The sequence below is a fragment of the Dioscorea cayenensis genome, chromosome 13, assembly GCF_009730915.1.
Source record: "Dioscorea cayenensis subsp. rotundata cultivar TDr96_F1 chromosome 13, TDr96_F1_v2_PseudoChromosome.rev07_lg8_w22 25.fasta, whole genome shotgun sequence".
In the NCBI taxonomy this organism is placed as follows: domain Eukaryota; kingdom Viridiplantae; phylum Streptophyta; class Magnoliopsida; order Dioscoreales; family Dioscoreaceae; genus Dioscorea; species Dioscorea cayenensis.
The window spans coordinates 4,661,388-4,675,816 of NC_052483.1; the positions used below are offsets into that span (position 1 = coordinate 4,661,388).

The window sequence follows — 14,429 nt, forward strand, 5'->3', positions numbered from 1 at the left end:
AATTATTTTTTAACAAATATGAACAAACTACACTCCAGTGTGTAAAAACGAAGAATTTAAATTTGTCTCATAAGCAATGACACAAACATCCAATTCAGAGGATATGGTGCCATTAGCAAGAAGGGGTTGGTAAATATATAATAATTTATTTAGTAAATAATAATAATAATAATTTATCATGTACAAAGATGATGTGAAAGAAAAATTCAAAAATTAAAATAATTAAAAAAAAATCAAAATTAATTGAGGAAAAAAAAACGCTCAGATATTGAAAGCACTGTTTGTGGGCCCATCCCAGGTCAAGTTAAGACGCTACATTTCCTGGTCTTGTTAGGCCCTGATCAGAAAGCAAATCTAAAAACTTTTGGACCTTTTCATTTATTGATGTGCGCTTTTTATTTTTCTTTATATATGTATACATATATATTTTGTTATTTTGTTATTTTTTTATTTTTTGGGCATATATAATCTCAAGCGGTATTGGATAGCAAGAGCAACCTGATTTGTGTAAACCACTTAATAAAAGTTATTAAAGTAATAATTAAGTCTTTAAAAATTGGTTTTTATAATAATTAAGTCCCAACAAAACTTTCTTAGATAGGAAAAAACTAGGGCCGGAGCTAGGGGAGGGAGACAGGGGTCATGGCCCCCTTGTTTTAATTGTTTTTTATTTATATATATATTATTACATATTATATGTAGAAAAAAAAAATATATTTGTGAAAATTCATTGTTTGGTTTTTTAATATTTTATGAATTAATTTATGTTATATTTTCTTTTTCTTTTTTTTACAAAAATCTATTGTTTGGTTTATTTTTTAGCAAATTAATATATGTAGTATAAAAATATTTTAGTTTTAAAAAAAGAAAAATTACCTAATAGTCCCTGAAACTTTTCGTTTATCCCAATAAGTCCCTCTGACCAAATAATATACCCTTCGGTCCCTCCTTTTTAGAATCATTTCCATTTCGTCCCTACCGTCATCTTTGCCCGTTTATATTTTTGAAAAACCACACTTTACCGTTTGCTTTTGGGAGAGAAATCTGGCGCCATGTCTTGTCAAAGCAGCATGTTGCTTGTACTTTGACATCCCTCAAAAGTCTTCTTCCTTACCTTTTGTCTTGCTGGAGAAGCTTGCATCTTCTTCATTTCATTTTCTTTTCTTCCTCCTTGGCCTTGGTTTTGGAGTGATTCTCCTCTTTTATCACTCATCTCTACTCACCATCTCTGTTCTTCGGCGGCGAGCTAACTTCACAAAGCTCTATCACAAAGAACGTGTGAAGGTATTTCTTAGATCCCCATCAAGATCCCCACTCTCTTGGATCTTTTCGCTGGTGGAGCTGGGCCAATGTCATCTGTTAATTGAGGTGGTACAACATCTTCTTTCTCATTGGTTGACTTCTTCCTTTCTTCAAGAATAGTAAGCTTCGCACGAAGAGCTATCACTTCAGCCATCAATGTTTCGTATTTGTTATTTTCCATCTGTTGCCTCGCTGGACTCGAACATGATGATTTTTTGGACTCCCTTGGTGGGCTCACTAATTTCTCACTTTCTTGATCTGCTGTACGGGGAGGCCTCTCCCCCTTGTTTCCTCTTACCTTTTGGTTTCAATGCCTTGATGAATTTTGGTGTTTTTGTTGCACCGGATAGAACCAAACTTGCCCTTGTAAAGCTGAGCTCAACCTTTCCCGAACCAATGATGTCAACTTCAGATTATCTCTCTGGCATAAGTGGGGAAAACTAGCAAATACAACAACAAAAGGAGAACAGTAAAAGGGAATACTCAATGGATTCTAATTTGCATACCTCTTTTCCATCCAATGACTCGAGCAAGGCACTCACACCTGCTTGTTTCTTAATACTGGCTTCAACGTAACAGAGAATGCGTGGTGTTCTTCCAAAGTGGATCTTCTTCGCAGTCCCTGTTACTTTATAAAAGCAAATTGTTAGTGCAACTGTACATCCTCGCAAATACCCTACGCATGGTTGCTTCCCGGAACATCTGTCCTTTACACGGGCGGCTACATTGGGCAAATCATCCATAATCCACCTGTAGGTGGCTTGGGCCCATGCATATTGATCCAGCGTTGACAGGTCTTCCACATAGTAGGCTAACCATGCTAGAGATGTACATGAAGTTGTGGGGAAAAGTAAGGATCCCATGATGTATACCAGCAAAAGCTTTACAAAACTTTCTTTTTTCTCGCCAACCAGACTCATTAAAGTCCTCACCAAGCACTCCCTTGTTCGGTCTACTCCCCCTCGAATGTGCAACGTTCCTTCTTCCTTGAGAAATCTATTGTGACACCGTCACATTTTAGTCCAAGTATCATTGAAACATTGTCAGGACAGAATTGTAAATGACTGTCTCCCAAATTAAAGGTTTTGGTCTATGTATCAAAAACATGCATCAACGCATCCAATACCGTACTCTCTTGTGCTATTGGCTCAAGATCCATCAGATGACTAAATGGCGTCCCTCGGAGTAACTCCTAATGTCTTCGTGTCATCTTCTTTTTCAACTGGCATACACTGGTGCAAGTAGTAACGTCCCATTCACCAAATTTCCGATCGAGCTAGCCATAACCCTCCCGATTGCACAAACAATACATACACATTCGGGGTGATTATTTCGAATGACACTAAACATGTTTGTATAAAACCGGATACATAAAAACAACTATATCCATTCCACATATTAAGTCTTATATTTGAATGAACAACAAAGAACAAAAATAAACATTAAATGCCAAAAATACTGTCATACATATAACAATTGCAGTAACCAAATTAATAAGATACAAACCACAAATGAATACTGGTTTTGATATCAGTGATTTATAACTAACAATCTACATACAAAACATACTGAGAAAATTCTGCAAACACAGAATATTGACAAAATTCAACAAACACAGCATAATAAGATTGGAATTCAGTGATTTATAACAAACAACCTGCAAGGATTTTGGACAGGAATCAACTCTCTTACACAAATGTATACAATTTTGTTCGTTTCATCGTAAATTAGGACACAAAGTAATCACATAACCAACCATTAGATAGAAATTACAAGATCACGTGTTTTCAAAGAAATATAGTTCATTCACCAAATGATTCCATGCTTTATCATAGAATGCACAATAAAAATAACTAACCTAACATTGCCCAAGAACACAAACGATTTCGCCATGGAAATCATAGGGCTTTCATACACCGCTGTAACGATAGCACGGGAGCGACGAGATGGTCCGATCAAGTGCCTTTCTTCTCTTCTTGGGTCTCCGGCGACAATGGGTGCAACTCCGGCGAGGATGGTCTTGTAATTCAAATGGAAGATGAAAAGCCTTCACTTGTCTCGGGAGAAGAAGAAGAAGAAGAAGTGGGGACTGATGTGATGGTTATTAGGTTTTATGAGAAGTTTTCCATTTTTCAAAGCTTTCAAATCAATTAAAACTGAATGAGCAACATGGTAATTTCTTTTGAGAGATAACAGTGTTATCCATCTGTTAGGCTTAATAGAAATTATGTGAAAAAGGAGGGACTTTAAAGGATTTGGTAAAATCAAGGAATTTTTTGGCCATAGGGTAGTGTTTCTTGGACCTTTTGAGCAATTCCTCTTTAAAAAAACATGTGTAAAATTTTATTTTTTAGCCTTTTGACATTTAAAAAATTGGTTATATAGTAACAAAAAAAATTGTAAAAATTTATTGCAACTTGATTTTCTATAAATTAGTATATATATTATTAATATATACATTATTTAAAAAATATTTATAAAAATCTAATATTATTTGCCTCTTTCACTTTTTACTTGTCCTACAAAAAAATTTTAATCCTCTTTAAAAAAAATTAAGCCTCTGTAAAAAAAGTTTGTTGGCTCAGAAAAAACCAGATGGAAAATAAGATAACAAGATAAAACAAGACACAAAAATTAAAATAAATAAATAAAATAAAGCCTAAAAGTCCAACAGTGGAAATGTGAGCATTACCCTAAAAAAATTAAAAAAAAAATCCAAGAACCTTTAATTATAATATGCAATCTTTTCAATTCTTTTTGGTTTGCTAAAAAAATTTTTACAAAATTTTAAAAATTGAAAATTATCAGATAATTCAAAATTTACATATATGTACATAAGGTTATATATATATATATATTAGACCCAATCATCATCATTATTATTATTTTGGTAATGTTGAATTCACAAGATTAAAAGCCAAAATTTTTTAAGAAAAAAATTTTCAAAACCTTTTTTTCGTAGATACATGGAACTTTTTATACTTCAAGTTTTAACCCTTTAAATAAATTTGTAATTTTAATATATAATTAGCATAACAAATATTCTTTTAATCCTTAATAAAGATATTTAGTAAAATAATCATTTACATATGGAGGTTTTGTATACTTTTATAAGGGTTTATAAATTTTACTTATGATATTGTTTTGTTTTTGTAATTGTTTTTATAAATAAGATTAAGCTAGGTGTCAAGAACGGACATATATTAGAAATTGAATTCTATAACACCTGTGCTCTTCACTTGTATGAATTAGGTTCAAACCCACCTCTTCATTCAGGCAAAATACCTTTCATAAATATCACTAACAATGAAATATAACAAGATATTTTTCTAACTAAATTAATATTGTGCATAATTCATCAGCGAGTGAGCACCCCTATATATTCAGTCTCCGAAAGCAAGAAGAAAAAAAGCAGCACATGAGCAAAAAAACAATGTAAAATCAAAGGATTTTTTTATTTTTTTATTTTTTTAATTTTAATTTGTATTCCTATAACAATTCCTAGTTTGAACCCAGCGGACAATAAAATACATCAATTTACATGTAAAATAAGAATCAAAATGCAATAACAATCAAAATAATTCCAGAGCAAGGTTTTCTGCAATTTTTCACTCTCATCAGAAATACCAATCAGCTACTAATCATTTGGTTTTGCAGCATTTTTTCTAATCTGTTTAACATCATGTAGATCTCTTCACCTTTATGAGTACGAGAAATCCCCTGACGAAGAACTCATGAACAACACCATTCACCTCAATTGAACTGCATCCCGGTATCTTTTCAATCCCTTGTTCTTTCATCATGTTTCTAACCTTTCTAACATCACTCCACCGGGAAGCTTTAGCATACACATTAGAAAGCAGAACATAAGCTCCTGAATTCGCTGGATTGATTGCAAGAAGATGTCTTGCTGCATACTCAGCTAGCTCCAAATTCCCGTAAATGCTACAAGCACCAAGCAAAGCACCCCAAATGGCAGTCCCGTTTGATGAAATACTAATGCCATCGATGAAATCTTTCGCCTCACTTAGGAGTCCTTGTCGAGCAAACAAGTCCACCATACAACCACAATGTTCAGATGTTGGAGGTATGCCATAAACTTCGGTCATGAGAAGGAAGTAGTGCTTGCCTTCTTCTATCAAACCTGCATGACTACAAGCACTCAAAACTCCGATGAATGTGACGGAATCGGGTACCCCTCCGCACTCTACCATTCGCTCAAAGTACTCAAGAGCAAGCTTGCTATGAGCATTCATGGAAAGCCCCCCGATGATGGTACTCCAGACGAGATCTTTGCATTGCATGCTTTCAAACACCTCAAGGGACAATTCAATGCACCCGCACTTTGCGTACATATCTATTAGTGCAGAGCATAATGTCGCGCCCATTTCAATGTCATTTCTCTTGATGTAAGCATGAAGCCACTTTCCGAGTTCGAGAGCTCCTGCCCCTGCACAAGCAGATAATGAGCTGACAAGAGTGATACAATTGGGAATCACTTTCATCCTCTGCATGTCTTCAAAAATCGCCAAAGCATCATTGAAGAAATTGCATTGGACAAGTACAGTAATCAAGGCATTCCATGACGCCAAATCTTTGCGAGGCATGTTGTGAAATATTTCTAGAGCAACCTCTTTCTGTCCAGTTTTAACATACCCTTCCATCATCAAAGTCCAAGAAACCTCATTTTTAATGTCCATTTTATGAAACAACAGCTCTGCTGCTTCCATGACTCCAGACTTGGAATACACACTTATAAGTGAGTGAAGCAACTCTTGAGTCGTGAATATACAAAGCTTATAGATGTATCCATGAACGACTCGGCCAATAAGCAAATTTCCTGATTTTGAACAAGCTGACAAGATAGTTATCATAGTAGCCTCATCGGTTTTTGCACCAAGAATCTGTAAAAAGATGAATATAATTGTCAAACTTATGGTTTATATAATAATTTTATCAATGCTAATTCATAAGTTGGTAAAATAAATTGATACTCGAGTTCTCTAACTCAGTAAGGAAAAATAATTACTATTTTTAAACATGAAGATAAAAACACGAGGATAAACATAGTAAAGTAAAGATCTCATACCAGCATCTCTTTAAAAAGTGAAATCGCTTCATCGAAATAACCATTCAGAACATAGCCATACATCATCGCATTCCAAGCCACAGTGTTCCGAATCGGCATGCTATCAAAAACCTCACTAGCCAACTCCATGAGGCCAATGCTGCCATATCCACTAACCAAAGTGGTTGACGACACAACATCTGGATCAGACATGCGATCATACAATCGACGAGCTTCACTCATCTCCCCAAATTTAGCATACATATTCATCAAAGCATTCCCCAGAGTCAAACAAACCGAAACCCCATTATCCTCAATATACCGGTGCACAAGTTTCCCCGATTCGAAGTCCCCTGATTTGGTACAAGCTGTGACCATCCTCACCAGTGTCAGTGCATTCGGTTTAACAACAATGTCTTCAACCATATCCCAAAACAAAGACTTCACATTCTCCCACATTCCCATCTCAGCAAAACCTCCAATGACACAGTTCCATGAAACTACATTCCTCTCAGGCATTCTATCGAATATGATGCACGCATTATCAGAAAGCCGACACTTGAAGTACATCTGAACCAAAGAGTTGAGCACAAACAAGTCTGCCACTGCCTCACACTTAACAGCATAACAATGAACCTGAATTCCTTCAAAAGCTGCCGACATATTTCCGCAAGCTCTAAGAACAGGAGGGAAAGTAAATGGATTAACAAGAGAAGGTTCCTCTTCAAGAAGCTGAACAAAAAGCAGCAGGCTTTGTTCTGGTGAAGAACTGAGAGAGAAACCATGGATTAAGGTGTTCCAATGGAATGAGTTTCTCTGAGGAATTAAGGAGAACAACTTGAAGGCATAATGAAGGTCACCTGAATCCGGGGAAGAGGAGAAAGATAGGAGCTTGGAGAGATGGAAAGGGTCAGCAATGGCGTTGGTTTTGAGCATCAAGGCATGGATTTGGTGGAGAAGTTGCATGGAAGAGCAGTTGTGAAGGAGGGAATGGAATGGCGGGAAAGGGGTGTTGGAGGTGACGGGAGATTTGAAAGTTCGTTCTGACCGTTGGAGTTGGAAAGATGGGGGAGGGCATGGTGGCACTGAGGATATCATGATTCATACTCTTGCATGTATTTTTTTTTTGTTTATATATATTATTTTTACATTAAAATTACTTTGTAATTAATTATAATAATTATTAATATTAATTAATATTTATAGTGGAAACTTTGATGAGGTAATAATAAAGTGTTAGTATACGCCAACACTAATATAGTCTAGTGGTAAGGTATATATTTTTTCATGTAGAGAATGAGCATTTAAATTTAATTCAAGACATGATGAATAGAGTCTCCTATGATGAGCGAGAACTGCATACACTGCTGCCTTGTTAAAAAAAAAAATAAATAAAAAAGTAGCTTGTATGCATGCCTCTGTTAAAACTGCCATCTCATTTGGATAACAAACTTATATAAAAAATAAAATGAAATACAACAAACTGATTTGGTGACTTTAATTATGCACTTTTAAGAATATTGACAGAAAAGTTATAAAATTTCATTTTATTGTTTTTCATTGAATTTTTGGAACTTAATTAGAAACACATCTAAAAATTTCTACAATGACAAGTTATTGATTTGTTAGAGATTAATTAAAGAGAGAACACACTGGCATGTGTTTAATGAAAAAGTTTGTTAGAAAAAAAGGGTCCAAAAATAAAGAAATAATAATAATAATAATAATAAAAATAAAAATAAAAAATAAAGAAACCTCATATAATATAGAGGAAGAGAAAAAAAATACATTGGGGAAAAATATAACAAATAATAATTAAAATTCATACGAGAAACAAATACGCCAGAGAGTTATAAATATACTCACGTGCACAACACGTGCCAGAGAGACAATGAATAAATAATAGGTTATCATTTATTACCGATCATAGTGGCAAGTGTGTACATATTTTATACGATTATACTCACGTGCACTACACACGTGCCAAAGTACTCAAAGTATAAGTTACCACCTTTTTCAGGCAATAACTTCACACTTACTCTAGTGCATCTGTACACACAAACCAAAATTTAAAAAATATATATATATACATATATATTATCACTTGCAATAATTTTGTTCCCTGTAACCCATAACTTGAACATTAAATATATTCAAATAAAAAAAATAATAATAATAACAGAAGACAACATATTGAAAAGAAACCTCACAAATACAGTAATAGAATTGTTGAGCTTTTTAATGGCATTATTTTGGTGGTTGAACAAATGAATCCAAGAAATGGATCTACAATAATTTGAAATGATGGATGATGCTCTGGCAATGTCAACATTTCAATACAGATTTTAACTAAAATTCTAAAAGCCGATTCATCGGCAAACTTTGCAACTACAGACATCTCAAGCAATCTCAGAAATTTACAGCTCCAGGCACAAACACAAATGCAGGAGTGCTGCTCCTTTGATTAGCAACAAAAATATGAGGTTCCGTGATGCAATTTGATGGTTAAAACTGTAAAACGATGATCGTCTACTCAGTAAAATATTTAGAATAGGCGAAGAAAATGAACCTGGTAACAAAAGCCATGGGTCCATGATTTCATGTATCCGGGAAACATCGAACTGAAATGTCAACATTGATTCATGTTTAGGTGAGATCCACACAATAAGCATCCTATTGGCCTGAATTTAGATGAGACAAAGACCATAAAGAAAACTGACCTTTAGAGAGTGTGTACACTTCCAAGTCATTGCATGATCAGGGCCATCTCACTCACATGGCTCTTGTCTCACCATTAAAACTTCTTAGCAAGCTCACCACAAGCTAGCAATATTTCCCTGCAGCACGTCATCAGTTGAAAGTATACAGAATGATAATATCAAAATCTGATAAATAAGATGAGTCTGGTAAGATTGGCAAGTGGCTTACAAGGAAAAACCCGCTCGTGTTATTCGCACCTTCTGCTTTTCTTTTTCTTTTTTTTTCACTTGATGCAGACTGCTCTTTATAAACAAACAAGAGTACCACCAGAGAACTGAAAGAAAATGTCGGAATAGAACAAAGCAGCTGAGGAGAGAGCAGCATCAAATAAAGGTGGTAGGATTTTCTGCAAGTGATAAGATAGAGATAATCTTCTCTAAATCCCAGAGATTGTCATGCTTGCTTTTTTGGCTGCACAAGGTTCATCTGACACTTATCCTTCTGATTCAAGAAATTAAAAAAAGCTATGGGAAGGCAAGCAAATGGCTCAGAAACCTCTTGATCGGCAAGAGGATTAAGGAGGAGAAAGAGAAGAGTGGTCATGAACAAACTCTTACCAAGACAAAATCTTTGCCTGCACCGGTGATGGCCCCTAAAGAGAAACGGTGGAGCTTCCGAAGAGCAGTGACAACAGGGAATAATTCCAACTCTCAAGTCTGTGTTAATCCAGGTCAGGAGGGGCTATCAGAGTCTCATGTGAAACAGCGGACCGAAGATGTGGCTGAAGACAAAACCAAGATTGCAGCAAGTGATGCTGCTGTGGCTATGACTCAATCAGTAGCAGCCACAGTCCGCCTGAACTCCACAGCCATAAGGGATACAACCAGAGACATTGAGGAAACAGCTGCGATTAAGATCCAGTCTATCTTCCGGTCTCATCTGGTAATATTTTCTAGTTCTCTTTCTTAGGCCTGCAAAAACATATAAACAAACAAGATATGCAGAATATGAGCACCCAAGGTAGAAATAATATGATGTTCAGAAATGCTTGCAGGAAATCAGATCATTGACTTTGTTTTTTTCTTTTTTGGCTGCTTCCTGCAGATATTTGCTGTTCTAACGGTTTGTAATAGCAAATCTAATTTAGATTAAAAAAAGATACAATATAATAGAGAATAAACCACAAAAAGGAAACTTGCCCCCACTATAGATAAAGATAAATTACACATAGTATAATTTGCTTGAAAATCTGATGATGTAAGCAGCTACTATATCCAAGCAAAAGTTTCAAGAAACAACATTAATAACAAAAAACATATGCAAGAAAAGCAATAGAAAGGTTAGAGTCAAAAAAATGTAATAGAATGTTCTGCACCAGCTGGTAAATAAAACAATGCAGGAAGTATAAACTAAGAAAATTTGTGAAGACACACTCAACAGAATACCACTGCATGAATATGATTTGAAGTACAATCAAATTTGCTTTTGATGGCACAGGCAAGGAGAGCATTGCGCGCACTGAAAGGTCTAGTAAAATTGCAAGCATTGGTGAGAGGACACTTGGTGAGGAAGCAAGCTAGAGCTACTCTCCGTTGTATGCAGGCCATGGTGACTGTTCAAGCAAGAGCTCGTGCTCAGCGGTTCCAAATATTTGAGGGAGCGCAGAGCATACCACACATTGCAACCGTCCACAGAAGATCAAAACATCCACTGTATGCACCATCATATGTAAGCTTCCCAATAAAGACTTAATGCTATTACTATAGTCATTATCAATCTTTTCTCTGAAGGCATAGTTCACAAATAAAACAGGTGGATCATAGTGTTGAGGAGAATGTTAAGATTGTGGAGATGGACACCAGTGAATCCAGGAATATTCCAACTAGCAGAAAAAGCTACTCTATCAATCATACTGAAGGAATCGATCCAAGGTTCTCCAAATGTTATCATGGAATTTATGCATCTAAGAAGACAGAGTACCAACAGAACTCTCATTACCCACCAGAGTTAACTGATATAAACCCAGAATCAGGCAGTTGGTACTTCGAGGAGTTCCCATCCAACACACCACAAAGCAGCCCGCAATGCCCATCTGTTGTGTCAATATCTGATGCAACACAAGCTTCTTTTCGCCATTTCTCGACAAGGAAGCACATATTCAATGTCCCACGAGTATCCATATTTTTCCAAAATTACATGGCCAATACAGAATCATCAAAGGCTAAGGCTAGATCACAAAGTGCACCGAAACAGAGAACTGTCTCATTTGAAAGACAACCAAGCAGGCAGAGGCCGTCAGTGGAAGGCAGGCACATCCCAAGATGTGTCAAGATGCAAAGATCAGCTTCACATATCTGCTCAACAGCCAAAGGTTATCAGCATGGAACATATATCAAGCTTGACCAATCCAACATGTCCCTCGCTAACAGTGAATGTGGTTCAACAAGCACCATATTTACAACTGCCAGCCATTGCAGACCAACATATGAGGTTTGTGATTTTCACCATTAACACAGACTTCCAAATCCTACATTTCTAGAGATGGAAACTTGCTAAATAGCATACCATTTATGATTTCAGGCTTACAGGAGTAGACATTAACTGTTGCCACATCCATCTTGGAAGCAATGATTCGATATCAAAACACAAGCTGTGGGCAATCTTCTATAATTGATTGCAGTGAATAGATGATGGGGATGGAGAACCTTGTATCATTGATGACAGCAGAAGTCAATCGATCATCTTAAATTTGCTTAAGTTGGACCATATGTCTTGCAGGATATTTATTTCCTAAGACGAAAAAATAATGGCTATCTCTGAGATTGCGTGCCACAACCACCATAGTATTGCTTGGTAGTTTCCCGCGAAAATTCTGCAAATGTCATCCCATCTCTCAACCGTGAGGGCAATGGTGGGATTTTTTTCAAAATTTCCTGCATTAACTGATTTGGCTTGTCAGATCCAAGTGCAGCAGAACTCAGTACATTATCCTCATCACAAGATTTAGGCATTACATTGCCCGACCAGACCTTCTCATGGTTTGCTTCTAAAAGACCATCTGGAAAAGAGAGAACTTTGTTCCATGCTGGTTGTAGGAAGACAACAAAAAGTCTCTACTTAAGTTCTCCAGTTCTAAAGGTCTGCCAACAGAATGAAGGGCTGAACGAAGCTTACCTCTTGACAATACATCAGCTGATTCCCCCACCTGAATGATGAAACTTTCAGGCGGGGATTTCACAACATAAATTTTGTTTTTGTCAGAGTCAAATAACTGCAAATAAGTATGCCCTGATGGAGATAAGCACTCTTGGTGGCTTGAATCACAAAGACAATCTCCAGCTTGGCAAGATGACAAAAACATCGGTCCTGTCAAAACAGTGAAGATGCCATAATCATAGTGCCATTGTTGCCACAAATCAGATAAAGAAGCTCTGCAGCAGTTATCATCGAGTGTCCTGCTTCTCATCCTGCATGGCTCCATTGGCACCTGTGACAGGGATCCCTCTTCTCTGTCACAAAGTAAAGGACTACATGCATTCACTCGTGCTTTCGATATACCTCCCTTAATCTTCCTGCTTCGATCTCTAAGCATAATACTGTCCAACTTTGAATGGTAATGAATAAGACGTCCTTTTGCAGTGCCAGACCCCATCAAACTATCTTCCAGTTCCCCGTCACCAATGGCGTTGTCACATACACATGCTAGCATCAGTCCAAGTTCCATCATGCAAAGACCTAATTCCTTAAAAGTGTTTCCTAAATATTTAAACTCATCATCACGAGCGTCTGACGATCTATAAACATTAAGACCTTCTTTCCCAAAATCATCACCTACATCTACATTTTCAGCTCCTCTGCAGGACAATTTCAAACTTGCATGTTGCTCAAATTTCAATTGCAAGGCAAAAGAAGACACATTGCGATCAGGGTTCTTAAGAGGAACATCACTTCCCAGCCCATGCTCCTGTAATTCATCAAATAGTTAAAGAAATCCATCAAGTTCACGCAAGTATATTTACAATCTAACAGTGGATCACACTCTTCAACCTTGCACTAAGGCAACGGCAATGGAAAGAATTCATAAGCCAACATGCTAATCTACAAATAAACGCTCACATTATAACAAAAATTAGTAAATCCATATGAAAAGCATTAAAAAAAACACAGCTTTTATGAGCAATCAAACAACTCGTTAGGGTTTCAATATCGAAAAGAAAAAAAAACGAAATTTTTTAACAATCTAGACATCGAAAAAAAAGTTGGAATAAGCGAATGCTCACATACCTTCAGGATCCGAGCGCGGTCCTTGTTGTCGAGAAGAGCAAGCTTACGGGCAAGGGGAAGGAGAGCGCGGCGGAGAGCAGGGGCTCTAGGAACGGCGGTGATGGAGAGAAGGCCGGGGCCGGACGGTCCTAGAGCACGCATTACGGCAGAGGAGAGGGATTGAAGGCGGTGGAGGTCATCGGCATCATCTGGGAAGGGAGAAGGAGAAGGAGAAGGAGAGGAGAGGAGGAGAAGGTCGGCGAAGCGTAGTTCCAATGGCTCCAAGACCTCAGCTTGGACTTCCATTGATCTGGTGAATAGCCCCTCAATTATTCCTCACTCTTCAAAAATTTTTTTTTTTTTTTTTATTGAACATTAGACTAATACCTTTTGATACTCTTCATAATTTTTTTTCCAAATACTCTTGTCCGGTCTAATTCTCTGTTATTTTTTTAAAAACATAAAAAAATAAAAATAAAAATACTTGATCAAAAAGTAGAAGGTATTAAAAATTTTAAATTAGAATTTCGCAACTAATCAATAAAAAACAAAAAAACAAAAAAAAATTGATGCAAGACATCCCTGTTTTTTCATAAAAATATCATCATAATTTTTTTATAATAATAATAATAATAATACAATTTTATAAATGACGAAAATATTTATAGTAATTAAAGTATTAGTGCTAAATAGTAATAATAAAAATATTATGTTAATTATCCTAACATTAATTTAGTAATGATCATCATAACTATAGCTTTTTTAACAATGCATATAAACTTGCTCTTAAAGTAATCTTTTAAAAATTTCCCATCCGAAGTTGATTTCGGAGAGGACATTTGTCCATGTGTCATTGGTTCATCAATTTTCCAGATTTTTTTAACTATAACCACCACAATCAAGCAATGGATCTTCGCTCTCTCTCCCTCTGTCCCTCTTCTTCTTCTTCTTTCCGACGCTCCGCCATCACCCCTTCATCACCGTGAGCGATGACGACAACATAGCCGAGATGAGAGAGAAAATTGAGAATAAGGAAGAGGGACTCAATGAGGAACTATCTAGGCTCGGAGAGAGTGCCACTATAGTAGGTGGTCTT

The 14,429-nt window shown here is 36.3% G+C and overlaps 3 protein-coding genes across 3 annotated transcripts; 1 reads left to right on the plus strand and 2 right to left on the minus strand.

The window, feature by feature from the left end:
• Positions 1-1,291: 1,291 nt before the first annotated feature.
• LOC120274617 (pentatricopeptide repeat-containing protein At3g22690-like) lies at positions 1,292-7,468 on the minus strand. The gene is made up of 6 exons (XM_039281157.1): positions 6,392-7,468; positions 5,001-6,206; positions 2,872-2,881; positions 1,809-1,924; positions 1,661-1,723; positions 1,292-1,600 (listed from the first exon to the last, which is right to left on the minus strand). Exons 1-6 carry the CDS (start codon positions 7,466-7,468, stop codon positions 1,292-1,294), a joined length of 2,781 nt encoding a protein of 926 aa, XP_039137091.1.
• Positions 7,469-7,587: 119 nt separating this feature from the next.
• Positions 7,588-12,172, plus strand: LOC120274618. The gene is made up of 5 exons (XM_039281158.1): positions 7,588-7,592; positions 9,367-10,012; positions 10,568-10,798; positions 10,883-11,560; positions 11,651-12,172. Exons 1-5 carry the CDS (start codon positions 7,588-7,590, stop codon positions 11,669-11,671), a joined length of 1,581 nt encoding a protein of 526 aa, XP_039137092.1. The 3' UTR covers positions 11,672-12,172.
• LOC120274619 lies at positions 12,117-13,666 on the minus strand. The gene is made up of 2 exons (XM_039281160.1): positions 13,355-13,666; positions 12,117-13,034 (listed from the first exon to the last, which is right to left on the minus strand). The coding sequence occupies exons 1-2, from the start codon at positions 13,637-13,639 to the stop codon at positions 12,117-12,119; spliced, it is 1,203 nt and encodes a 400-aa protein (XP_039137094.1). The 5' UTR covers positions 13,640-13,666.
• Positions 13,667-14,429: the final 763 nt, after the last annotated feature.